Here is a 25,624-nt window from a genome sequence, read left to right on the forward strand (position 1 = left end):
ATGCAGGAGACATTTATCTGCAACAAAAATTCAAGACTTTAGCTTGCAGCAATCACTTTCACGCAACCACGCTATGAGCAATGCTAATTCAAATCTCAGGCATGCATGTCTTTCGCGCATACACGCATTTTAAAATTTTTCTTCGCCAATTCTCGCATCAAAACTGCGCTGATCACGCAATCACACCAAGATACCTGGTACCCCCCCCCCCCCCCTTATTCTGCAATAAAATTTTCATGCACATAATTGCAAGAATTGATACTGGTACAAGTGACCATGCATTGTTGTACACACGAAAGTGTACTGGGAAAATTTTTAAATTTTTAAATTAAAATTTTATAAATTAAGGATTCATACCTGATCAAGAATAAAAAATATTCCAGCAACTGTTGCGAATACAAATCGCACAAGCTGATCATAAAACATGAAATTGCTATATCATCAAATTGGTTGAAAGTTAGCTTTGCACATGAAAATACTAGATATCCAGCTAAAGAGAGAAAAATAGGTAATAGCAACATAAGGCAAGGGGCTCAAGAAAAACGTTTTTCTCATCCTAATCAAAACTGAGAATTTTCATCGAGAAATGTTACATGATTTGTACCCCTTGAATGGGCAGCGTCCTGCGATTTAATAGCGGCATAGGCGACACAATTTGACCTATAGGTGTTGTTGAAAATTCTAACAAGCACTACAGTAGCTATCTGTTATAGAAGAGCCACCACTAGGGTATTGATCAGTGCTGAATATTCAAAAGCATCGGAATAGGCAGGTTTAACAATACGCTTTGATACAAGCATACAACACACGGTATACAAGCCGTACCGTACAAATCTTATAGAGCATCCTACGATTTTCCTTACGACATTTGTCCGGGGCAGCCTAACAGTTAAGAGGTTTCACTTTATATGTTACGCGAAATTTGTGTATAACTTTTATACGCGAAATATCCGCCGCGCGACAATCTCTACCATGAACCTCCATCAAAGTCAGGTTATTAAATATTCACTCCATCAAAATCAGGTTATTGAATAAGATTTGTCTACATTTAAGACTCATCTCTTTCAACTCATTTGGATTTATCCATGTTAACTTCACATTAAAACCAAATCTAGGCAATAGAAGTTTGAAAACGTGCCTTTAGGATGCGTTTGCTTTTCGAATGAATGGTATAGACCCCAAGGTATCAATTTAGCAGACAGTTGATGAGCCAATATTTTGAAGCGGTCGAGTGTTTATTTACTACTGAGATCCTGAATTGCAAACTTTTCGCGATGATACCTATAGAGCCACCCGCAATCAAATTCAAAGCATTTTAGTTTCAATTCAGCTTTCTGGAATTATCGCAGCATTTCAAATGAAGATCGGCAGCTTAATGTTATAAAGGATACTTTGTTCTCTGGCAATGTTATCATATAGTTGATTAATTAGATTCTTCGCCTTTTTATTATTGTGTTCTTTTGCTACCATTGACTAAATTGTTTTACCAATATTTCAACCGTGGAATGAGTTACACGAGCAGCTGTTACATTTGAAATGTAAAGCATCCATTTCTTAAGATTGCACACACTTCAAGGTTTCCGTCTACGAAATATTTGCTTCCTGCTGAAAGAAACTCTGGACCTGGTTGAATTGCTACTTGCAAAATGAAGCAGTGTTTCCAAATTTGCTGTATCATACTTCTTACATTATGTTTATTTGGTACTGCCGCATCCTATTCTCTCAATATTACATTTTGGCAGAACAAACCATACTTGTTTATGGAGTCGGAACAGGTGCAAGGTACATTCAAAAGATTAATGGCTGGATTTAAGTCAAAAGAATGCGAGCCAGACGGATTCCAAATCAATTATGTGGATGAGAAAAAGACTTTCTCGGATCTTTTGGAGTCTTTAAACTCAAACACTTCTCATTTTGGGGAATATAATGATACAATAATTGCTTACTTGCCTGTCTTACCCACAACAAGCATTGATCATGCCTTGTATCATAATCATGATATGTATACAATACTTCAGAGTCCTGGATATACACTGGTTGTAAATGCGTTGATGCTGACGAAAATGTACAGAATCATCGTATTTGGTTTTTTGGAAAGTGCTACGTTGTTGATTATACTGACTTGCAGTACGTTAGCCTTTGGCGGTATTGTATGGTTCTTGGTAAGTCATTAAGAAGATTTTACTAGAAAAAGTAAATATCTCCTTGTAGATCTATAAGTATATAAATATAGATTCTTTCATCAAAGATTTGAAACAAGTAACTATAAATCAGTATATGAAGTCGATGTTTCCAGCTTCACTGATTTTCTCATTTCCAGCTTCACTGATTCTCTTTTTGCAAAGCACTCTCTTCTCAACAATTATTACATTAACAGGAAAGAAAGCAGGATAAAAAAGACACAGACTTTGCATACCATTTTGTACCAGGACTCTGGGATGGATTTTGGTGGGCTGCAGTCACTGGAACAACAGTTGGGTAAAGTGTTCATAGATATAAAGCATGGTATTTAACATTAAAGATTGAAAGAGATTAATAAGGTACAAATGAGGGTTTTACGAAATTCATTGTCCGTAACGGACGGACAAACGATAGTTTCATAAGGTCTAAAAAATTAACGGGTAATTCCAAAATGTTTTCCTTTTGTGTCCCTGTGTCCATGAAAGAGCCTAAAGGGTTTAGATTTTCCAAAGAAATTTGAAAAATAATCATTTGTACGTCCATCACAAATAGTTCCATACTCATCTTTAAATCTGCTATAAAAAGAGGACTGTGTGCTAAAACTGAGAAATGTTTGTATTCTCCATCAATTTAGCTATCACGCTCAGGGATCAGATAAATTCTTACGTAATGTCAAAATTTTCGAATTTTTCTAAAAATGCAAGGAATTTCGTAATAGCCCTAAATGTAGATACCTTTAGGTGGCTTAAGAAGGCTTTTTTATTTGAAATAATCGAATCGTTGCATTTTTAACCATGACAATAATTATAGAATATTATTCCTTTTTGACCATGGTGCTCTAAGCACGTGCCTAGTCTGCTGGTTTAATTAAACATAAAGAGCCCAGGTTATGCTTTTAATAGGTCCCGACCGATTTTGGATTCAACGATAGATGTTCATTTGCTTAGATGTTTCTTTTGCAATTTTACAGGTATGGTGACAAAACACCAAAAACTCTGGCTGGCAAGGCTGTAGGTCTGGTGTGGTTAATAACAAGTTGCATTATTTTGGCGGCATTTGGTGCCATCATGACGAGTTCTGTCACTACGGAAACAATTTCGATAGCTGGGAAAAAAGTACGACAATTTTTTCCAGCATTACTATTAAATTTTTTTTTTAATGGATTTTCTTAAACATTGCAAGATAATACGAGGTTCTCTTTATTTGTGTTGCTTTCAACAAATCCAGAACATTTCAATAAGTCTAATTCTCTAATATTGATCATTTTTTTTGGATTGTCAATCCTGCCAAGGGGTTGAATGGATTCACAGGCTGAATCTCGAAATGTAGCCCTTGACGACTTTTACTGCTATTGGTAGACCTATAAAATAATAAAAATAATGATAATAATATTTATAATTTCTTTAACAAAGATTGGCTTATTTTTTAGCTACTGCTAATTACACCAACCACAGCCAAATCACATGTTAATGATAAGATAAAATGAAGCTTGCAAGAACATGATATAATACTAAAGAAATCCTAGATTTTCAACATATTGCTTACATAATTCACAGTTGCTGCTGTAATAGTGGGTTTTAATTCTTTTCTTGAAATATGCATGAGCTAGCTTTCTGCAAAACGGCATTAAGCTCTTAAGAACACAGGAACACTTGCAAGTAAGTATGTTGTCTGGTGAAAAAGGCAGTGTATGCTCAACACTACCAAATGAGCATGGGGGAGTTTTATTTGCTAATAAAGTTCTTTCAAGAAAGCACAGATTGAGGATACAGACTCTAGAACTTTGAAATCAGCCAAAACTTGAAACCAATGCAGATTGCTAGATTGAAGGATTTAATTTGAATGACGCCTAGTCAAAAATACATGCGCAGATCGAAGTTTTGGATTTGCACATATTACCTTTCGTTAAGCCCTCTTTCCGCCCCGGTATTTGCCGCTACTGCCAACTCCCTAAAAATTGATTCAAGTAGAGATGAATTTGCTATTGAAAACTCTCTTAGGTTTTTAATGGTTCGACCTCATTATCGTGTTTATTTACCATTTTAGATAGCATACCTAAACAATACATACTGTATAGAGGCCATAAACGAAAATGCAGGAATTCCAGTGGGTAAGTGTGCCCCTTTTAGTTGAAGTTATATATGCGTATTTTCAAAACTCATATGCAAGGTCTAGTTTGGAGTTCGTTGGGCAATTGTACTGAAGGAGGCAGGGTGTCCAAGTCACACTGACCTTCAAAATTGGTATATATCCTTTATTTGCCTCCTGAAAATACATAGACAAAGCGCCCTCATTTCGATGGCAAAAACGAGATCATTTCTAAAATAGAACGAACCTATTTTGGCAAATTTTTAGGGGAATCGTACCCCTCGACCTCTTCCAAATTTTGACCATTTCGGGAAGAAAATTGATGCTTTCCAAACTTTAAAATGGAAGAAAAAAACAACTACATCTCTTGAGCTTGAACGTTGTTGATCTCATTAAATACTGTTTGATATAAGGAGGGCTGATTTTAAAAACAGAAACTATTACCTTTTCTATAACAAGACAAATTCTAGAAATAAAATCTAGCCTTTCAAAAAAGTTTTGATAGGTGACTTGAGACACAACCTCCAAATGTATTTTTGACAAGAAGGCGGTAGGAAGTGTAGTGGAGAGAAATGGTATATCTGACTATCTGGCTACATTTTTTGAAAATTCAATATCTTATCTGAGGCAAACAACAATTCTCATACATTTAGTTACAAATACTGTGGAAGAAGCACTGGAATTGGCACGAACCATGAAAGTGTACGGAGCTCTGATAGATACCCACTATATTTCAAGCAGACAGGATGAGCTTTTTGAAAAAGGCATACTCATAGATCAGAGGTTTCACAAAGAAAAAACTGATATCAGAATGTGGTCAAAGAAGATACCCAACGCAAAAATGAACAAATGCTTGCAGGAATTTTTCAGTTTTGTTAACAATTCTTTGTCGCAGATGCCACATATCGAGCCACGTCTCAAGGTGCGTCCAGGCAATGTCTGTCGCTACTTCTATACATAGCAATAAATTTCAATTTCAATCTCATCTTCAGTCAATTAGTTTCATAACATTTGATAACAATTTACAATCACTTTTCATGGTGATCGAAACGGAGCTCATATCGCGGGGGATGAAGAATGGGGGTGCTTGCTGCCTAATGTATTCAGTACATTTAATAAAGAACATTAATTACAGTTTGACAATTATTGGGGGGCTCCAGCATCGCAGCCCCCCGTTTCCGACGGCCTTGCTTTTATAATCGAGTTGGCTATTTTTTGTGCGTCTGCATCCAGCATAAAGAGGCAGACAACATATTAAAAAGACAATTTCATGTTATCTAGACTGTCATGTGTTCATGAGTGCACAATTTTTCTTTGGTTATTCGTTTAGTTAGTTTTAATGAGGCCTGGGGAGAAAACAAGATGGAGTCCGCGATGGCGTCATCGGGAAACTGTGATGTTTATTACTGTTGCTGTTGTAAGGGACTTTGTGATAACTCTTTGGACCCCCTCAGCTTAAGGCATGTGGTATTCCTGTCCCCCTCTTGGCGTGTTTGCCAATGATGAGCTGAAGCAGAGTCAACAAGCTGATTTGTTTAGTATAGTTTGATTCCTATCTTTATTTGAGGCTATTTCATACCAGCATCAATTTCTGTAACCTTCAAAGAACTTGATATAGGGCTTTGATGCTAAATTTATTTTTCAGAATAACAGGTACCGGACTTTGAGGGAAAGAATTGCACCAGGTAGTGCGATGGGACAGGGCCTGTTGGTAGTATATTGCCTCATTGCAGGCCTCGTTTTCTTATGGCTGTTAATTGGCCTGATAGACCATCTTAGAGCAAAGAGGAAACAGAGATTGAAAAAGGGTATTTGGCTCTCTGTTACTTTGTCTCTCAAACTCTCTTTCTCTTTAAGAATAAGTTGATTTCCAAGAATTAATTGAACGTTGAGAAAATGTATTTCGTTCATTGGCCCTACATAATCAATGTCGATACTCACTCTCATATCATCACATGACTCTCATAACATTATTACTAACTCTTCAAGAAGCCAACATTGCAAGACAAAGGGAAAAATTGTTTAGCATGAACCTAGAAATTGAAGCTTCTTTTCCAATACTTTTACAGTGACTGATAAGGAATAGGAAGCATGCATAAAAATATGGAATAAGAAGCGACAAAGCTTTCGGAATCATTAATATTTTAATAGATAACACTACATAGCATATAATGGAATTTAACTATGATTTTCGTTGCAAACCTCTAGAACATTGACGGTCTTCTCAATTTCTTATGGCAAGCGCTAGTATTCCACGCATATAGAGTTCTTAAGTGTGACGTCACAGTAATGCTATTTTTAAAATTTTTGAATTTCATCAACATAGCATAAAGGAACACCATGAAATATTTCCAGTTATGAAAGATCAATTAAATATGTCTAAAATCGGGTGAGATATGCCCCATACAAGATTTTAAGTTTGCAAACGAATCACTGTTATTTTTGTCCCGTTCAAAAAGTTACAGGTGGCGAAATTATAGGGGCTTGTTGAGGAAAGAGACAATGCACATGTGGCCATAGCTCAACAAATTCGAAACACATTTTAATGATTTTGCATGTTTAGAGGCATTTCATAATGCTCTTTCAGGTAATTGGATCCAAATTCAAAATTTCTAAAAAATATATATTTGTGACGTCATCACTTTAAAACGTTATTGCTGCACGACCGGGAGGGAGGGGAGGAGGTGGAGCCTTAATATGACACCCTAGCATTCCAATAGTTTGCAATATATGTCCTTATTTTGTAACATGACATGTCAGAATGTCTGCTTGTCTGGTTGTCTGGTTGTCTGGTTGCTCGAAAAACCTGAAATCAGTAAGCTCGAATCAGTAAGCTGTTTGCAACACATTTTCTTGATTGCTGTAAACAATAGTGATTATCTCACTTTTTATCTTTAGTGGATTGTAAAAAGACCAAGAATGGTAAAAACCCTGAAATGAACGCAGATTTGATTCATCAGAAGCTTGAAAACATCAGTAACGAGCTTGCAGATGTTAAGACATGGTTCAAAAACATGGAACAGAGACAATCTGAATTGAAGCAGGACGGGGAGAAAAATGAATTCAAGATTCACACGTCATCATCCATGTGTTTTGGTGACACTAACATGAAAAACGAGCAAAAAGAGAACTGTACTCAAGTAGACGAACACAAACTTTAAGGTTTCTCTGGTAGAAGAAGGAGTTGCTAGCATAAACTCTTTTGTTATTCGGATTGATCACGTTTTGTTTTCTTCGTTACTTTTTAAATTCACACATGGCGTGCTTAGCACTTTTAAGAATGAAATGTAATATTTGAAGTTTTAGTTCTATTGTCTTTATACATCTTATATGAAAACCTGTATCCTTTCGGTAGCTACTGGGAAGGGTACTTCTTCAAAAGATATTGTCTCATTTTTTATAACTAGTGCAAATCTTTGTCTTTCGCTTAGAAACATTTAGTGCTATTCATCCAAAGAATAAAAGGTGTTTTTAAAAAAGTTGTTTTTATTTGTTCTCTTTCTCGCCCAAATATGAAAATGGTTCTAGAGCAAAAGAAATATTTAACCGATTTCAAACTCACACTAGACGGTCTGAAAGTAAAGCAAAAATAGTTTACTTAGGAATATGGGAAAGAAAATGCGAAACCAAAACTAAACGAAAACAAAAAGGAAGAAAATTCTATAATTGATTTAAGCTATACCTGGCAGATTCAAATGCATGCAACGAATTCTCAAGGAAAATCTGCAAAAGAAGAAAAACTAACGAGAAGAGTACGGAATCTATTGTGAAAAACTGTGGCATCAAATAAGCCCACATTTGGCATTATATTATCTAACTGAATTAGCTTCAACTTAATCAAGACAAAAGCCTATGAACAGACCATTAATTGTTGCAAGTGCCATTTTAGTTTTCTTTTTTCTTTCCCCATTCTTTATCCATCATTTTTTCGGCTAAGACACAAAATCCCAATACGCTCGAAGCAATGCCGTGGGGTTTGCAGAGCTGCATAGTTTCATGTCACTTGGTAAAAAAACGTGCATTTCACAAACAATGGAACAAGGACAAACGAAGTCAATTCAAAGATGAGGATGCCAGGCTTATTGGGTGACGTGGCCTTTAGAAGCCTTGAAGGTAAGTGGTTTTGAACTCTACTCTCTCTATCAAAGACATTGAACTCAAACCAATCAACATATAATTGATGTTATAAGAATAACTTTATTGGTAGGGGCGCAGCGAGCGGCGGGAGTGCAGGAAGGTGCTGCACCCTGCAATTCTTCATGAGTTGGTCAGTAAATTTTCCGTTGGTCCACAAAATCCTTCCTTTTTCAACAAAATTGGTAGGTGAAATAGCCCCAAAATTTTCCTTCATCTATGTCTGCGTCGGTAAATTTTGAAAGTAAAGCTATGCCACTGCGCATAGGCCTGTTATAGAATGCTCGACCCCGTATAGGCAGAGCCGTATAAGATTTGGTGTGTAGAGAAGGACGGTTTGAATTTCAACTCTGAGTGTCGCGCTTCATGCGATCCATCATCAGTTAAGTTTTCTGTATATTAAAAGGGGGAATGTCGGTTATGGATTTTCGTTTTTTACGTTAATCAGTTTTCTAACTCGGGAAAAATGCCAAAACGAAATGAAAGGCAAAAAGCTCCCTCAGAAATCATGCCATAGACATCAGAAAATCAGTGATGAGGCTTCGTTCCACATCATCGAGAACGAGTTGGGCCGTTGGTGCATCGGCGCAAATCGCTAAATCTACGACCAGCCTAAACAGGAAGTGGTTACTTAGGGATGTTACACAATAACCCCCAAATTTGATTGATAAAGGAGGGAATTGACAAGAAAAGCCTTTTTCGCCACTAAGAGCCGATGCACCAGTCCTACCTTATAGCATACATAATAAAAATGCTAACAGTATTAAATATGCCTAAAGGTATGAGAGGTTTTAACGATGACATTAAAAAAAGAGGGAGGGAGGGCTAGGAAAATAAACAACCGGGAGTCTTCAATCGAGAAAAGTGAGACCCACGCCATGCCAAAAACCTTAAATACCCCTACAATAACGAGGGGAATGAAAACGCCACAAGCCATACACTTTACCATAGCAACAAATCCCCAGGAACAAATCTCATACCCTAGATACAAACCCCCCCGGAGGCCAAAGACTACCCCAGAATTCCGACGAACTAGTAAAGCAAATACAAGAGAAAGCCACGAGAAAGCGTGGCACACAAGAAACCAAAATGCATAGCAAGCAATGATAAACTTAGGCGTAACAGTTAAAGTAAAAGCCTCTCGTGAAATTAACTCTGATTAAATTCATTTAATCATGATTAAACGTTATCCTAGTACAATTTTACTTTAACTCCTAGTTATATAGGATTAACTGCAGTTGCTATAGGGATATTACTAACTTCACGAGCACTTAAACTTCAGTTTATTTAAGATACACTAGTTACACATTTTACTAAACACAATAGGATATTTCACATTGCGATAAGACCATAGATGTTGCTTCTTCTTTGACATCCCACGCTTGGAATCGTTAGAGCAAAAAAATTGGTAGTGATTGATCAGAGACAGGAACACCTGCAGGGCAATAAACAGACCGGAGGCCGGAGGGGCATTGTTTGTGTTTGGAAGGGCGTAATATGGTGGGTTGTTTAGAGGGCATTATTGACAAACTATATTTAACAACTTGAATCTATTCGAGTTTTCGCTGCAATCGAAGGATGTTGCGGGCATGATTTTAATGAATCTATTAAGACATTTGGTTGAATGGTGTAACATATGTTTGCTAATCATTGCAATGTCAAGAGATTTCGCTCTGTAAAGCTTTTGCAAACATTTGCGTGTTCTGTCGTCGATATCGTCGCCTTGTGGTCTAGAAGTAAAGAAATTTGTTTTGATTGCAAATTATACAGGAAACAAAGACTAAAATTTGAACTTATATCGTGCGATTGGTTGGAAATAAGAAAACGATGTATCACAAGGATCTGTTCTAGTGTCGGTATTACTCAAAGTACGCAATGTTGTTGACGACAATTCGATTTTGCTTCAAGCCCCGATAATTAAGTGTCAAAATCAATGTCTGGACTTTGATCAAATAAACGGTTTCGTTATAGAAGATTAAGTCTGGGGCAGATTTTAAACTTTTTTGCCCAAAGTGAAAACGAAAACCGTCTTTTATCACACTCCTGGCTTGGCCTGTTTGATGATGATGTTTGATGTCTTTTCAATACATGTATATTTGCAATAAAAATGGAAAAAGTTCGCACTTTACTACTGCATTGAACAACATATTGTCGCATGGCAGTTTCGCAATTTTTAGTTTATCTGTTGGGAACTCTTATAGTTTCGCCATTTTTAGTTTTTCTGTTGGGTTCCCCTAGAATTTTTATGAAACTCCTACCATGGAAATACATACAAGAATTCAAAACAACAAAAAGGAATATTCTACATTCCAATTTTACAAATTCAGGGAGTTCTGATATATATTAAGAATGTAGATGATTAGTTTAATCTTAAACAAAATAGCTTCTTGATCCTATATTTTGCAGTTTATGCATTTACCTGAGCAGGGTCACTGTGGAACCAATATCACAGTATTAACAAACAAACAAGCACGAATTTCTCGATTAAAAGAGACTGAACTTCTCAAACTTCTGAGAAAACTGAATCCCTTGCCCTGAGACAAGTCCAAACCCTTGGTTTCCAATTCAGCCATCCTCCCTTTCGATACTCTTGCCTGATCATTACTAAGGTTCTTGAAAATGATCTTATGGTGATCTTCTAATCAATCATTGTTCGCATTTCTATCCAGCATTTCCACTAACCTAGTCCTCTATTAACCTAGTCAATGTTCAACATGTTTTTTCAAACGTAGTTAATTTACACCCACCCAAAAAAGGCTAGTTTCTTTACATTGACACTTAATTTCCTGCCCTAGGCGTCCATGCGATCGGAAGTATTGTACACCAGTTTCTTAATAACGCTAAGGCAAATAATTCATAACAGTTAATCAAACAAGAAAGCACAATTTTGTGAGAAAAAAAATTGAGCTAGGCAAATTATAGAAACTACTTCAATGTTTACATTCATTTTCTTTACTATCTCTGGTATATAATCTAAATTAATTCTATTGCAAATGTTTCAAGTCCTTCTCTTGTGGCAGCAGCGAAATACAACATTGCCCCTGCGAAAATATGTAAGTTCTGTCACTCATCCTTTCCTCTTTTTTGACGCACTTAGGATATATACAGACTGCCCATGCAGATATTACCACAGCTAATGCGGACATCCAAACAATTTCAATCATGCTCTCTTTGTGGCAAGCATCGGTTATGAAATTAATATTGCACAGGAAATACTCCAAGAAAATTACTTCGTCTTGAGTTCTTTTAATATACACTTTTCATTTACAGCAAAACTATGAAAAATACAAATTACGGTAGAAAATTTTTGCTTGTGGCTATTTTCATTAATTAATAATAAAACTTTGGATGCGGGTAGGCCTATTGTAAATATGAATCGACTATTGTCCTGTTAAATGGAATGATTACACGGAAGAATCAAATACAGAGGACTACAGTGGAGGAGCAAATGACTTTTGGGCATTGTTTACAAGGAGTGCCAACACCCTGCTGACTTTACAAGGCAGGTCAAAGATTGATGGGCTTGAAAAACAGAACGCAAGTTAATAATAAAAGGGTTTAGCTTGTTACTTTTGTGAGCATTTTGAGATAAAAAAGTTACAAAGATGGTAAAATGTTGCAGCACTTAGGGATCAATCTTGAAAATTTTGTCAAATTTGTCATCAATATCATAAAAATACACGAGCATATACCAAGATAACCAAGGCGTAAGATACGGATTTAAATAAACAAAAACACAAATCATATTCATGACTAAACTCTTTGCATTTAAATGTCACCGTTTGTCCTCTCATTCTAGTAGATTCGCTTTTCTATATCATCCCTCAGTCTATTGCTTGCAATACCGTGAATATATGTTAACCTTTTACAACAGATAAACATATCATAATTAGTTATGTTTGCACTGCGACGATGAAATTATATAGATACTATATACAGTCATCCAGGATTTATTCATTTCTTCTTGTCATCCTTTTTCTTTTTTAGGCTCTTTTCTCTTTCTTTCTTGGGTGGTGGTTGTTTGTTTTCAGCTACGAAGCGTTTGTAGCGACTATAAGAGAGGTTTTTGAAAGCGATAAGTATTCTCATACATTCGTACGAATACATACGAATCTCACATTTGATAACAGTGGAGTTTTAGCAAACCTGATGGTAAAATAGAAAATCAGGTGACACTCACATCATGTAGTCATCTGTTTTAAGATACGTCATGACATGGTAAACACCGAGTGCAAACTGGTCCGCGATCTCTGAAATCCATGGATTATTCTCGCCTTTCAGAACCCTCTTATTGCTGACGAGATCAAGGGAAACTTGTAGGAAGAAAAAGTAAACAGAGTTCAGTCACATTTATCATGACAAAAATACATTTATATATGTTGAAAAGTATTTATACATCATAGGATATTTAGGATGTGTTAGAGATCTTCATATCGCAGATCTACAAAATCTAGCAAGGAAATTGCGCAGTTAGTTAAAAGTTAAATGAAAACTCCATTCTTATTTTTCTCAATATCTGATGGCGATTCTTTTGGTAAGACAATGATGCAAGTCCTAATATTCGCGTAGCCCTGGCAATAAGCCATTTCCCCTCCACTCAAGTGTACCAAAACGTCTGTCATATCACCAACCTATTTTTGTTCCACCACTAGCGTCACCAGATTCACAATTTCTTATAATTAAGGAATAAAAATTCCCCCTGCTTACCGCCATCCACCGATACTTTCATGGAAAAAATACAAGAAAATCATCGTATAAATCGCCGTGCAGTGTCGTTCTTTGACAACATCTTCAAAATATTTATGTTTCACGTTCGATTTTATCGATTTCTGCTGTATTTGCTTCTGTTAAAAAATAGGGTTCAGAACGACGATTTTAGATGAAATTATCTATATTAACTACAAAGGAAGCCTCACTTCATCGCTAAAGTTTGAAAGAAACATTAGTTGGTGATATAACCGATTTCAACTCTAAGCTTGTCTACATACCAATTTCTGGAGGTAAAACCTGTAGTCTGTTATTTTGTATGTGGAGTTCTTTCAGTCTCGATAGCTCTCCAACCTCAGGGGGTAGCTCAATGAGATCATTATCTCGAAGGACAAGCTATATAGAAAAGAGGAGTTTTAATAGTTGTTGTAGCTTGTATATCAGAGAGCAGATAATTAAAGGCACTAAAAGATTCTCTGATCTTAGTGATAACAAAAACAATTAAGGTGACAAACTGATTGATAATTGAAAATTAACATGGAATGGAACTCTGGCAGCAGCAACAAAATAAACTAGAAGCAGTAATTGTAAGCAGTAATTAGAAGCAGTAATTAGAAGCAGTAGTTGGAAGCAGTAATTAGAAGCAGTAATTAGAAGCAGTAATTAGAAGCAGTAATTAGAAGAAGTAATTGAAAGCAGTAATTAGAAGCAGTAATTGGAAGCAGTAATTAGAAGCAGTAATTTGAAGCAGTAATTAGAAGCAGTAATTAGAAGCAGTAATTGGAAGCAGTAATTAGAAGCAGTAATTAGAAGCAGTAATTTGAAGCAGTAATTGGAAGCAGTAATTGGAAGCAGTAATTAGAAGCAGTAATTAGAAGCAGTAATTTGAAGCAGTAATTAGAAGCAGTAATTTGAAGCAGTAATTGGAAGCAGTAATTAGAAGCAGTAATTAGAAGCAGTAATTGGAAGAAGTAATTGGAAGCAGTAATTAGAAGCAGTAATTAGAAGCAGTAATTGGAAGCAGTAGTTGGAAGCAGTAATTGGAAGCAGTAACTGGAAGCAGTAACTGGAAGCAGTAATTGGAAGCAGTAATTAGAAGCAGTAATTAGAAGCAGTAATTAGAAGCAGTAATAAGAAGAAGTTATTGGAAGCAGTAATTGGAAGCAGTAATTGGAAGCAGTAATTGGAAGCAGTAATTGGAAGCAGTAATTGGAAGCAGTAATAAGAAGAAGTAATTGGAAGCATTAATTGGAAGCAGTAATTTGAAGCAGTAATTAGAAGCAGTAATTGGAAGCAGTAATTTGAAGCAGTAATTAGAAGCAGTAATTAGAAGCAGTAATTAGAAGAAGTTATTGGAAGCAGTAATTGGAAGCAGTAATTGGAAGCAGTAATTGGAAGCAGTAATTGAAAGCAGTAATTAGAAGAAGTTATTGGAAGCAGTAATTAGAAGCAGTAATTAGAAGCAGTAATTGGAAGCAGTAATTGGAAGCAGTAATTAGAAGAAGTTATTGGAAGCAGTAATTGGAAGCAGTAATTGGAAGCAGTAATTAGAAGCAGTAATTGGAAGCAGTAATAAGAAGTTATTGGAAGCAGTAATTAGAAGCAGTAATTGGAAGCAGTAATTGGAAGCAGTAATTGGAAGCAGTAATTGGAAGCAGTAATTGGAAGCAGTAAAAAGAAGAAGTAATTGGAAGCATTAATTGGAAGCAGTAATTTGAAGCAGTAATTAGAAGCAGTAATTAGAAGCAGTAATAAGAAGAAGTTATTGGAAGCAGTAATTGGAAGCAGTAATTGGAAGCAGTAATTGGAAGCAGTAATTGGAAGCAGTAATTGGAAGCAGTAATTGGAAGCAGTAATTGGAAGCAGTAATTAGAAGAAGTTATTGGAAGCAGTAATTGGAAGCAGTAATTGGAAGCAGTAATTAGAAGCAGTAATTGGAAGCAGTAATAAGAAGTTATTGGAAGCAGTAATTAGAAGCAGTAATTGGAAGCAGTAATTGGAAGCAGTAATTGGAAGCAGTAATTGGAAGCAGTAATTGGAAGCAGTAATTGGAAGCAGTAATTGGAAGCAGTAATTAGAAGCAGTAATTAGAAGCAGTAATTAGAAGCAGTAATTAGAAGCACTAATTGGAAGCATTAATTGGAAGCAGTAATTTGAAGCAGTAATTAGAAGCAGTAATTAGAAGAAGTTATTGGAAGCAGTAATTGGAAGCAGTAATTGGAAGCAGTAATTAGAAGCAGTAATTAGAAGCAGTAATTAGAAGCACTAATTGGAAGCATTAATTGGAAGCAGTAATTTGAAGCAGTAATTAGAAGCAGTAATTAGAAGAAGTTATTGGAAGCATTAATTGGAAGCAGTAATTAGAAGCAGTATTTAGAAGCAGTAATTAGAAGCAGTAATAAGAAGCAGTAATTGGAAGCAGTAATTGGAAGCAGTAATTTGAAGCAGTAATTAGAAGCAGTAATTAGAAGCAGTAATTGGAAGCAGTAATTGAAAGCAGTAAAAAGAAGAAGTAATTGGAAGCATTAATTGGAAGCAGTAATTTGAAGCAGTAATTAGAAGCAGTAATTAGAAGCAGTAATAAGAAGAAGTTATTGGAAGCAGTAATTGGAAGCAGTAATTGGAAGCAGTAATTAGAAGCAGTAATTGGAAGCAGTAATTGGAAGCAGTAATTGGAAGCAGTAATTGGAAGCAGTAATAAGAAGAAGTAATTGGAAGCATTAATTGGAAGCAGTAATTTGAAGCAGTAATTAGAAGCAGTAATTAGAAGCAGTAATTGGAAGCAGTAATTGGAAGCAGTAATTGGAAGCAGTAATTAGAAGCAGTAATTAGAAGCAGTAATTAGAAGCAGTGTCTAAAATCTTTTGAATGCCTTAAAAAAACTTGATCGACAAGAAAATTCCAATATGATAATTTGAGAAAAAAGCTAAAAATAGAAATATACTTTCAATGCTTACCACTTGTAGGTTTTTTAAATGTTTCACATCCCCTGGGAAAACCTCAAATTCATTGTCACCAAGGTACAATGCCCTTAATGGCTCTGCAGAAAATAAAGAAACAATCTTTTATTGAAACCATAACACTTTTTGGCTAGGGTAGCTACTAACCTAATAATCTGATAACATTTTTCATATTTGCGCTATAAAAAGGTGCCACAGTTTGATATCTATTATCTCCTACATTTTCTATTTGATTTTGCAATAATCAAGACACCTATTTTTAAAATCATGTTTTTAAGCTTCTAGTTAAACTGATATGCATAGAGACACGCAATAAATGTTAAAAAAATAGTACCTTAAAAGCAAATCAAACAGATTAGTATAAAGCAAAAACATACCAAGATAAAAGAAATTTGCTGACAGTGATGACTCAGTGAGGTTGTTGTATGTGAGATCAAGAACTTCCAACATTGGGCAAGCACCAAAACCTTTTGGCAATGTCTTCAAATGGTTCAGTCTGTAGGATACAAGATATTTGTTGCTACAAATGCCTTAAGACATTAAATTCATGCTGGTTTAGAAATAAATTTCAATGTGCAAGCACTTACATGTCTTTGTGTTTTACATAAAGGTATTTGCAAACATCCTGGCAAACTCATTTGTGTTAGTCGATGACTGCTTTTGCAAAGGGGTGTACTGCTCGAAAAAGACAGCACAAAACAGATAGCAACTTGGGTCTAACTTGCCAACCCTTTATTTATCTTGAATTATATTACTTTTGGTTATAAGCTGAGGATATTCATTGATTCAGAAACAAAGGGAGTGCAATCAGACCATCCCACACATTTCTATCTTCATTCAAAAACTGGCCAAAATGTATTCTGCATTTGCCCTGCAATCACATTACCCTTAATAATAAACTTTAAAAATAGCATATCAGAACACTATATATCAGATCACTTCCCTTGAAAACAGCAAAAGTGAAAATACTACAGATCATTTTGACAGATTGTTGCAATGCAGTCTTTCAATGGACTATGCGGACACCCAAGTGGTTTGATTTGAAAACAGATTACCAATAACTGCAATAGTTTTTGGAAAGCTAATGGAGACCAAATAGAACAAGATGAGTAACAGCTAGTGTAAACATAGCCCAAATAGACATTCCTTATGACTTGGATGGCTTTCAAGGGTTCAAAGTTTATAGAATATCCTCCATCTCTCCATTGATATAGAATCTGGGTTGTGATCCCAATAAAAATTTATACTTACGCGAGGTTCAAGAACTTCAGCTTTGGAAGATTACAAATGGTTGTGGGTATATTCTGAATAAAAAAGAAACTAGGAATATATTTTCATGTTTTTTTCCATTCAAAATTACAAAAAATAAAAAGGAGCTTGCTAAGATGAATTGCAAGCAGGTCCTTACAGCATTCAAATACAAATTATAAGATGTGAAAAACTTTTGAACATTAAGTGAGATCTCTTTCCTTTCCGCTCATAGCCCTTCTTTATAACAAAGTGTATAAAAAATGCTAGCAAATGTATTCAAGGGTGCTGAAATGTTAGACATGAAAGCATAAAATTACCTCCAGCTCGTTATTGAACAAATTCAGATTCTCAAGATTTGTAAGATCCGCTAATGATGGTGGTAGAGCTGCAAAATGAGTTTGAAACAAAAATAATGGATGCTGGGTGAAGAAGAATTGAGGTTTAAGTGCAAATTTATCTGATCAATTTTCCCTGCAAAGAATAACATGATGTCAATATTTAATGGAGCTTATTAAACATAATTTCTTCCAGGTTATTAGCAGACATAACTTAACATTTTCAGGCGGACAATTAAAGGGAATTTTTCCAGACATTGCAATCTTCGCATTTACTATAACAAGAAATCATAAATAATGCAAACAACTCAGTTAGTTTTGTAAACTAACTAAAAAGCATTATTTGATAATTGATATGTTATTAGATCATGTTTTACATTACAAATAATCAATTTCTCAAGCTGTTTTCATTTGGTGAAATTACTGTGGCAGTGTTTTTTTCAAAATAACTCATTATAGTAACAAATTGATAAAGGAAGGCAAGACAAAATGCTGGTTTACTAATCTTAACTCATTTTATTAGATATCCAAGGTTTGTGTTAACAGGTTTTGATTACCTTTATTCAGTAACACTAAAATTAATTTGTGGTAAGAATCCTGATGTATATGTTATGTTGTTTTGGTGTGCTGTGCCACTTCACAAAACTGGAAATCATAACTGGATAATCTTTCAACAAGTACTCAAGGTAAACCTTCTCAAACTTTGAGACTTTCATCAAAATTTAGTTAGCTATTCATTCTGTTATAGCCTTCTAAAGATAGAATAGATATAATATTATTTTAAAGGGTATAGAATAGAACTAACACTAGACTGGATTATCTAGCAGCTAAGCATGCACTGTATGTAGTCAGCTTTCTGGGTGAATGTTATCTTACTAGCCCAACGCAGAAGCATGTTTAGAACAAAGTTTAAAATGTGAAAAAATATACTATGTTCATAAACACATTATACAATAGTATTCAAAATATGAAGATTTCTCAAACACATTATAACAGATTCTCTCATTGTTACAACAACTTGTGGAAGAGACACAAAGGGGAAAAATTAAAAAACAATATTTAAAATACTTACATACAAGCCTATTGTGGCTCAAAATTAGACTTGTGACATTTCTCATCCGACCTAAAAAGAGTTTCTCATTTACATGTTATGTCTTTTTAGATACACAAACTACAATATTTGAAATTTCCAGTAAAAAATTGCAATTCAATGTATGGGTATTTTGCATGTTCAAGAATATATTGATGTTATTTGTCTTGATCTTGTCTTTGTTCTGGCAATCTGATCCTCTGGGAAACTTTAAATGTGACAATGTTAGTTATCAATTTGTTGTATAAATGATTCAAAATGATGCAGACTTACTAAGGAATGGGACATCCAGAAGATTTTCAATTCCTCTGTCTTGTAGGTCTAATTCTGTTTCATTCCTGTCTACATATTCTTCCATTACCTTTTTAACTGACTTCCCACGACTTGCCATTTTGTGGTCTTTTCTTAGACAAACTTTTAAGAAAAAAGGGTACGATTTATGATGATAATGAATATAAATTTGTTTGCTAATGACAACACTTCTAGTCAAGTTCCTAAAATTTACATATTATCCACTATATATCACTATGAAATATGTATCATTATTACTAGTTTGGTCAACATTTCTACACAGCTACTTTTGGGTATTAAATCGAATGAAGGTTCTTCCCTTTAAAAAATGTATGTTTGTATGTATGTTTGATTTGAAAGGTGAGGAAGAAGAATTTTCCAACAGCCAAATACTTAGATTGTTTTCATTTGTAAATATAAAGATAGAATGATAGTAAAGCAATCTCCTAGCCCTTTAATTTTTAGTTCTGGAAATTCTGAAAACAAATATAGAATTTGTGTCAGGAAAATCATGAAATGTTAAAGCTAAGGTCGTCAAATTTATGGCCAAGATCATTCAAACTATAGCAGGCCTAAACAAATCACTGATCAAATACGACTCGAAGCAGAAATCTGTTCACCAAAAAAACAAGTTGTAACAAGAAAAAGAAGGTACCTTACGAAGCAAAGTCAGCAGCACATGAATTTACAACAGAACTTCTCCTTTATAGCAAACAACTCTTAACGCTTTTTCATGTCCAGAAACCAACATTGAAGATGGGGTTAGGCCAACCAACCCACCCTGGACGGAAACGGAAGCCACACCTCTAATCTTTTGAAAATGGCGCATTGAGAATACAAGAACCAGAATATGTACTCAAATTATTCCTCGTAATTACTGACGTTCCAAACTATGAATATTTAAAATCGGGAGTTTTTTAACAAATTTCGTGAAATATAGGGATTTAGCTTTTAGCCCGTCTACAAATGTTAATGCCCACGAAAATTGCGAAAAAATTCCACAAAAATCAGCTCTTGCAAAAATTAATTCTGTAAAAAACCTAGGTAGGTGCTAAACTTGAAAAGTGAAGTATAATTTATCCCTTACATACATCTATTCTAAACAGGGCCGCCGGACGCAGGTTTGAACAGGGGGGGGGGGGGGCAAGAACGAATAAAAAGGACACGAATATTTTTTTCCTGAAACCTTAGTTAGTGCCAAAAATGGTACAGACCTCACGGTAATTTAGTCATTTATAACAATTACAATTACATACGTTGGATATAGTGAAATTTATCTTTGCTGAAAGCAGACATGGCTATGTACTCCATTTAGAGACCACGCACTCTTAATCATGATTAATTGTAAGCTTCCCATCTCATGGCCTTCAAAGTTTTTTGAGATTTTAAATCTCTCTTCCATGTATGATTTATACTTCTATTACAATACGTTGTACTTATTTTTCTTATGATTTGCATTGTAAGTGGACTTGGTCCTGGGTAAGAAGCAGGCACACATCCTTCTTTCATACTTGTGGCAGGCGCATTATACTCAACAAATGTTCAGATTTATTGCAGCATACCAAGGAATCCAACCCAAAATATGAACTGAATGGAATTTTTGAATTCTTAGTCTCTATGTACTTCAAAGCGAGTTCCAGTCCCTATCTCTTTCTAAACAAAGTTTCAGCCCCATTCGAATAATGATTTTAATTTTTTTACTTATATATTTAAAATTTAGTCCCCCTTGGTATTCGTACCCTCCCTTCCCCATTTAAACACAAATTTTTTCGCCTCCATGGAATATTTTTCAAAAGCTACAAATTTTATGAATTAGTCATCTTCACACAATCGGCTGAAGGTGCGGACACATTCTTCACTGCCATAGCAAATTCAATTTGTAACTGATTAGGTTTATCTCATCAGTCTTATGAATGAAACAAGTTTTTAACTCTCCTTAAAATTTATCTGGGCGGCTCAGTCAGTTGGTCAAACGTATAACATGTGAGTTCCGAAAATTTGAAAAAAGCTAGAATTCAGAGACATAGAATCTTGAAAATAGGGTTCCATTCTTAATCAGTCAGAGGAAGCACAAAAAGGGCAGGAATTTACTGATATGATGTTGCAGATGATTTTTTAGGTAAATCAATGGCATATTGAAGTACAACAAATTTTGCAGTACGTCTAGTCTTGTATATTGTTCTAATCCTAGATAAGAAATTTAAGTCTTTGTTTAAGTCTTGAACAAAATGTTGTGAAGCAAGCAATATGTCGCAGCTATAGTTTAACAGATGTCTGATTTTGTTAATACATATGTCAAGAACCATAAGGGATTGTTGTTAAAATCAAATTTAGTGAACTCTGATTTTTAACTTGCCTAGACATAAGTTTAAGAAAAAGAATGACTTTAACATGCTCAGTGAAAAGTAGAGTTCACTAAATTTGATTTTAACAAAAATTCCTGCTCAAGCTTGAATATTCTCAGTGAAATAAGTTACACAATTTTCGCAAAGGCACATAATAGGGTACATTTTACTAAACCCAGAATCAGAGATAGGGGTCCAGTTTTAACTTTCAAGAACACACACGATATACATTGGACCAACTGACTGTGCCCACCGGAGACTTGATCGGACCTTTCACTAGTGATTTTGTTGCTGAAGACATACTAAGGAAATTTTCTCGTGAAACTGGCAGTCTCCTTCGCAGTTGATATTGTTCATCACAAGAGCTTGCGCTTCTTGCATCAAGACCAAGTAAAAATTTAAGGAATTTTCAGTGAATGGTCCTCCAACAACGTCCAGAGTTATGTTATTTTACTTAGTTTCTAAAAGCAGAATATCTGGCAGTGAAAAAATACACCCAATATATTTTTCGAAAAGGGGCACTTGTTTATACTTTTCGCAAACAGGGGGGTCTATGCCCCCGTGCCCCCCTGGCTCCGGCGGCCCTGTAATATGTCCTTTTTAGTTCGTTTTCAAGTCTTTTCTAACACGATTCAATTTTCTTTAAAAATTTAAAGAACTACTTTCTATAAAAAGAAGATGACAAAAACTTTTGCATGTCCCCACACTATATCTATGAATCCATCTCCTTCCACAGCCCCCTTTGTCTTTACTTTCATAATGGAAGCGGGGATGAGACAGAAGCTTTCTCTTTTTTATCAACGTTTTCGCACCGGGTCCTTGACCGTTTTGGAAATATATTTGACTGAAATATATAATGATAGATCTGTCCTTGCTCATGGCATTTTGCATAATATCGTCACATAGCCTTTTCAAAGGGGATTTACCTGCGGGGTTAAGCCTTTGTTTGTGCAAAGAGGAGGACTATAGCCTATTGTTCAAGAAATGGAAAGTTCCCGGGGCTAGTGGGGCACTACCCTGGGTGCCAGAGCCTCAAAGAGTCAAAGGATGAAGTCTGAGGCTCTGGCACCCAGGGTAGCGGGGCACTTGCCCTCCCCCTATTTAGTTTGTTTAAAAAGGCCCTGCTTCGTCAGATTCTGAAATTTTGCTTTATTTAAACGTTGATTGTACAATTTCCAAGATTAGAAACCTAGAAAGACTGGCAAGACTGAAAGCTACAAAAAATGGACAAGTGGATCTTGAAGATAGACTCGTGAAATAGCCCATTGACAATGATTGGAGAAAAGGTTCCAACGGTTTTTCAAAACATGGCTGCAAATAGAGTAATTTTACTTATCTAATGTTCTCTAATATTTTCTAACATCCTGTAGAGCAGTGGTTTTTACTCTTTGACCGTAAACGTATTGATGGATGAGAAATCCCATCTGGTCAGATCCCTATAGCGGTGCGCAGTGCTTAGTGTAGTATAGTTTGTTGCGAGGTCAAGTAACCTGCTTAAGATTGCTGGTGGCAAATCAACACACCCTCAGAATGATTTGAAATTTTAGATCTATATTTCTTTCCAACTTCAATCTATATCTGGTCTTCTTCAACAGAAAAAGAAAAAATCAAGCAGGCAATCCAAAGAGGCGATACTTTACAATGGTATGTATGGTGTTGATTCGTAGTCTTGTGTATAAGAGTAACTGGCGTACCCAAGTGTCCTTACTGTTGAGGAGCTGTGAGTTGTCCACCATTTGCCAATCACAGAAAGTTGGACGCCAGAGAGACATGAATCAAATTATTCTTAAAGGGACTCATCGATCTTGTATCAAAGACGCCCAAAAGTGGAACGGAAAGATTGCTATCCAGCCAATTAGCTTTTACTGCTATTCGACAGTTCTGATTTGGATAATTGGTTTTGGGGTTGCAGGTTTTGGGATAGGAATGGGTACAATGCCATTGGTGGAGAAAGTAATGGAAATCGAATTGGATGAATAGACATCTGATGGACCGACTTGGGAAGAACCATGTACCATCGTTTGTTATTGTTTGTTTACAAGTCAAATTTCTAAAGTTGCGTTGAGTATTTAACTTCAAAATTATGAATAGCAGGTTATTGTAGTTTATTGCTTAAAAGCTTTATCTAGAATGCAATATCGATCTTATCAGGGCAGGACAGTAAAAGATTAGGATGATAAGAAGCACTCCTATTTACTTAGACAATCATGGTTGCATTACTGAATCTATTAAAAGGTTGCAAATTTTATACCTCTCATTATATTCGCATTGAATTAGATTACAATTGCAGTCGACACGTAATAGTATTATTTCAATTTTTAGACATATTTGATTTATACATCACATTTGAATACTTCAAAATTACAAACGGCACATTTCCAGTAAGGCAACTTGCAAAAAGAGGCAGAAAAAAAAGAAACAGTACTGATTTCCTAAGAAATTTGAAAAGAACACGAGAATCGAAAAGTGATTTTCCTTGTTTATTTGATTTTTCAGGGTCGTAGCTGCAATAAATGGCAAAAACTGACCTTCAGTGTCTCGTTTGATAGTGTTGATGTCGACTACTAATTTTGCCTTGGAAACTGGCGCGCAATTTTGTTCTTTGCAAAATCGCAATTTACGGGCAACACGATCAAAATACAGTAAATAACTCAAAACACGCAAGCGGAAAAAGCAAACACGCAAAAACGCAATTTTTATAATAAAACGGCTAGTAAGAAACTTACTAGTTAAAGCTCTGAAGAATTATCTAAACTTCCATATACAGCTTTAAATTTCTAATCAACGTTGTCAATTTACAACCGATTTTTGAGCCATCATCACACCTGTTTTAGAGTTTTGTGTATCATCACACCTATTTTAAAGCTTATCATAACCTTCACACATTGAAACAAATCTCGTTTCAAAGCGAAGTATCTCTTTGAATAAAAAATACTTGCTCCCTTGGAAACTCAAAACTAGGTTTCAGTTTTTTGATTAATAGTTTGATAAATTTTCAGCATTTACAGCATTTACAGCAAAAGTTTAATTAATTTTGAATATAATGAATTTTTTTCTGTCAAAATTAATTAAGGTTTGTTAAAAGTTAAATTATCATCAAATAATATATTGCTATCTGTCGTGAATGGCATTAGCTAACTGTGTTAGCTGGAACTGTTTGCTAACATTAAACATATCTACATATCATGTATTATATCTTTAATTTAGTTTATTTGAATTTTGCTGTTGTTGTATAATATACAAAGCTACTGCTTTCTTTCCTTGAAACAAGTCTACATATTCACATGCACCACCCTCGGATTATTTTCCGTTTCTTAATTCGAAAATCGCTAAAAAGCTTTAACTAGCAAAACATTTAATGTTGGTGGTTGAATTCAGTGGAAAATTCACTAAAAGCCGACTAAATCTAAATCTAATTTGATTTTACTGTTTCCCCTTTGCTCCGTTTGCTTATTCTTCAAACCGTTAGTTCAGATATCTTTTAACAATCCTAGCTTTAGCTTGTTGAAATAAAGCAATGCACTATGTAATCCTTCTTTCGGTGGAAGTCATTTCAAAACCAATTCATTCTCGAGTGTTTGGCTACGTTTCTCTGGCAATCAAAACTTTTTATAATAATATATTGTCTTTTTTTCCATAAAAGTGTTTTTTCGATGTCAACACCACGTCGAGAAAATACACTGTAAACAAAAAATAATATTTCATTTGAAATTATCTATTATTTTTATTTGGCAGTTTCAGTATATTGCAAAGTTCTCTTCACATTCTCATTTTACTTGAGTTACTTCTTCGCTACATTTTGTTGTGATTTTTTAGACTTGAAATTATGTTCGCATGGTATAAGGAAATGACTCCGAATTTATGGGTTTTAAAGTCTAGCAAGCAAAGTCTACAGCGTGTGTCTGTGTTGTTTCAGCTAAGAATTGCAATTTTTATTTGTCAGCAGTGGCGGCGCCAGCTATTACAGACTAGGAGGGTAATGGGCGCGGCCAGTGGGACCACGCCCCTTTTTCCTTGTTTTAGTGATTTGCACCAAGTTAGCTTTTCTTAGGAAATTTGATCTTCCCCTACTCAGCATTTTTTAGTCCATTTTTAGAAGAATTATGTAGACCATATTTTCAGAAAAGTGGGGAGGGGGTAACTACCCCTCCCATACCACCCCTTGGCGCCGCCACTGATTGTCAGTAATAAGCTGAGTAAGCTGAGTTACAGTCTATAGACATCTAAGCTCTAGCCAGATTG

The 25,624-nt window shown here is 35.3% G+C and overlaps 2 protein-coding genes across 3 annotated transcripts; one reads left to right on the plus strand and one right to left on the minus strand.

Annotated features, from left to right (window-relative positions):
- The first annotated feature begins 1,210 nt into the window (after positions 1-1,210).
- On the plus strand, positions 1,211-24,999 carry LOC135682202 (uncharacterized). Its single transcript, XM_089113064.1, has 8 exons — positions 1,211-2,162; positions 2,378-2,478; positions 3,152-3,296; positions 4,228-4,291; positions 4,923-5,191; positions 5,915-6,077; positions 7,168-8,382; positions 22,978-24,999. Exons 1-7 carry the CDS (start codon positions 1,647-1,649, stop codon positions 7,428-7,430), a joined length of 1,521 nt encoding a protein of 506 aa, XP_088969190.1. The 5' UTR covers positions 1,211-1,646; the 3' UTR covers positions 7,431-8,382; positions 22,978-24,999.
- On the minus strand, positions 11,640-19,852 carry LOC135682208 (ras suppressor protein 1). 2 transcript variants are annotated; one of them, XM_065196988.2, is made up of 10 exons: positions 19,693-19,852; positions 19,020-19,160; positions 18,729-18,779; positions 17,639-17,706; positions 17,322-17,374; positions 16,448-16,566; positions 16,068-16,150; positions 13,392-13,506; positions 12,584-12,716; positions 11,640-12,454 (listed from the first exon to the last, which is right to left on the minus strand). In XM_065196988.2, exons 2-10 carry the CDS (start codon positions 19,135-19,137, stop codon positions 12,358-12,360), a joined length of 837 nt encoding a protein of 278 aa, XP_065053060.1. In that variant the 5' UTR covers positions 19,138-19,160; positions 19,693-19,852; the 3' UTR covers positions 11,640-12,357. The 2 variants fall into 2 exon arrangements, with proteins under 2 accessions (XP_065053060.1, XP_065053061.1); XM_065196989.2 differs by having other exon boundaries at positions 19,698-19,839.
- Positions 25,000-25,624: the final 625 nt, after the last annotated feature.

Source organism: Rhopilema esculentum, chromosome 16, assembly GCF_057945365.1.
Source record: "Rhopilema esculentum isolate cy_ngs chromosome 16, ASM5794536v1, whole genome shotgun sequence".
NCBI classification, from domain to species: domain Eukaryota; kingdom Metazoa; phylum Cnidaria; class Scyphozoa; order Rhizostomeae; family Rhizostomatidae; genus Rhopilema; species Rhopilema esculentum.

Coding starts and splice junctions, on each gene's coding strand:
- LOC135682202 (XM_089113064.1), top strand. CDS start 1,647: ATGAAGCAGTGTTTCCAAATTTGCTGTATCATACTTCTTACATTATGT. Junction 2,163..2,377: donor GCGGTATTGTATGGTTCTTG/GTAAGTCATTAA, acceptor TTACATTAACAG/GAAAGAAAGCAGGATAAAAA. Junction 3,297..4,227: donor TTTCGATAGCTGGGAAAAAA/GTACGACAATTT, acceptor TTACCATTTTAG/ATAGCATACCTAAACAATAC.
- LOC135682208 (XM_065196988.2), bottom strand. CDS start 19,137: ATGGCAAGTCGTGGGAAGTCAGTTAAAAAGGTAATGGAAGAATATGTA. Junction 16,567..17,321: donor CTGAAGTTCTTGAACCTCGC/GTAAGTATAAAT, acceptor TGTATCCTACAG/ACTGAACCATTTGAAGACAT. Junction 12,717..13,391: donor GGTTTTACCTCCAGAAATTG/GTATGTAGACAA, acceptor TCTTCCTACAAG/TTTCCCTTGATCTCGTCAGC.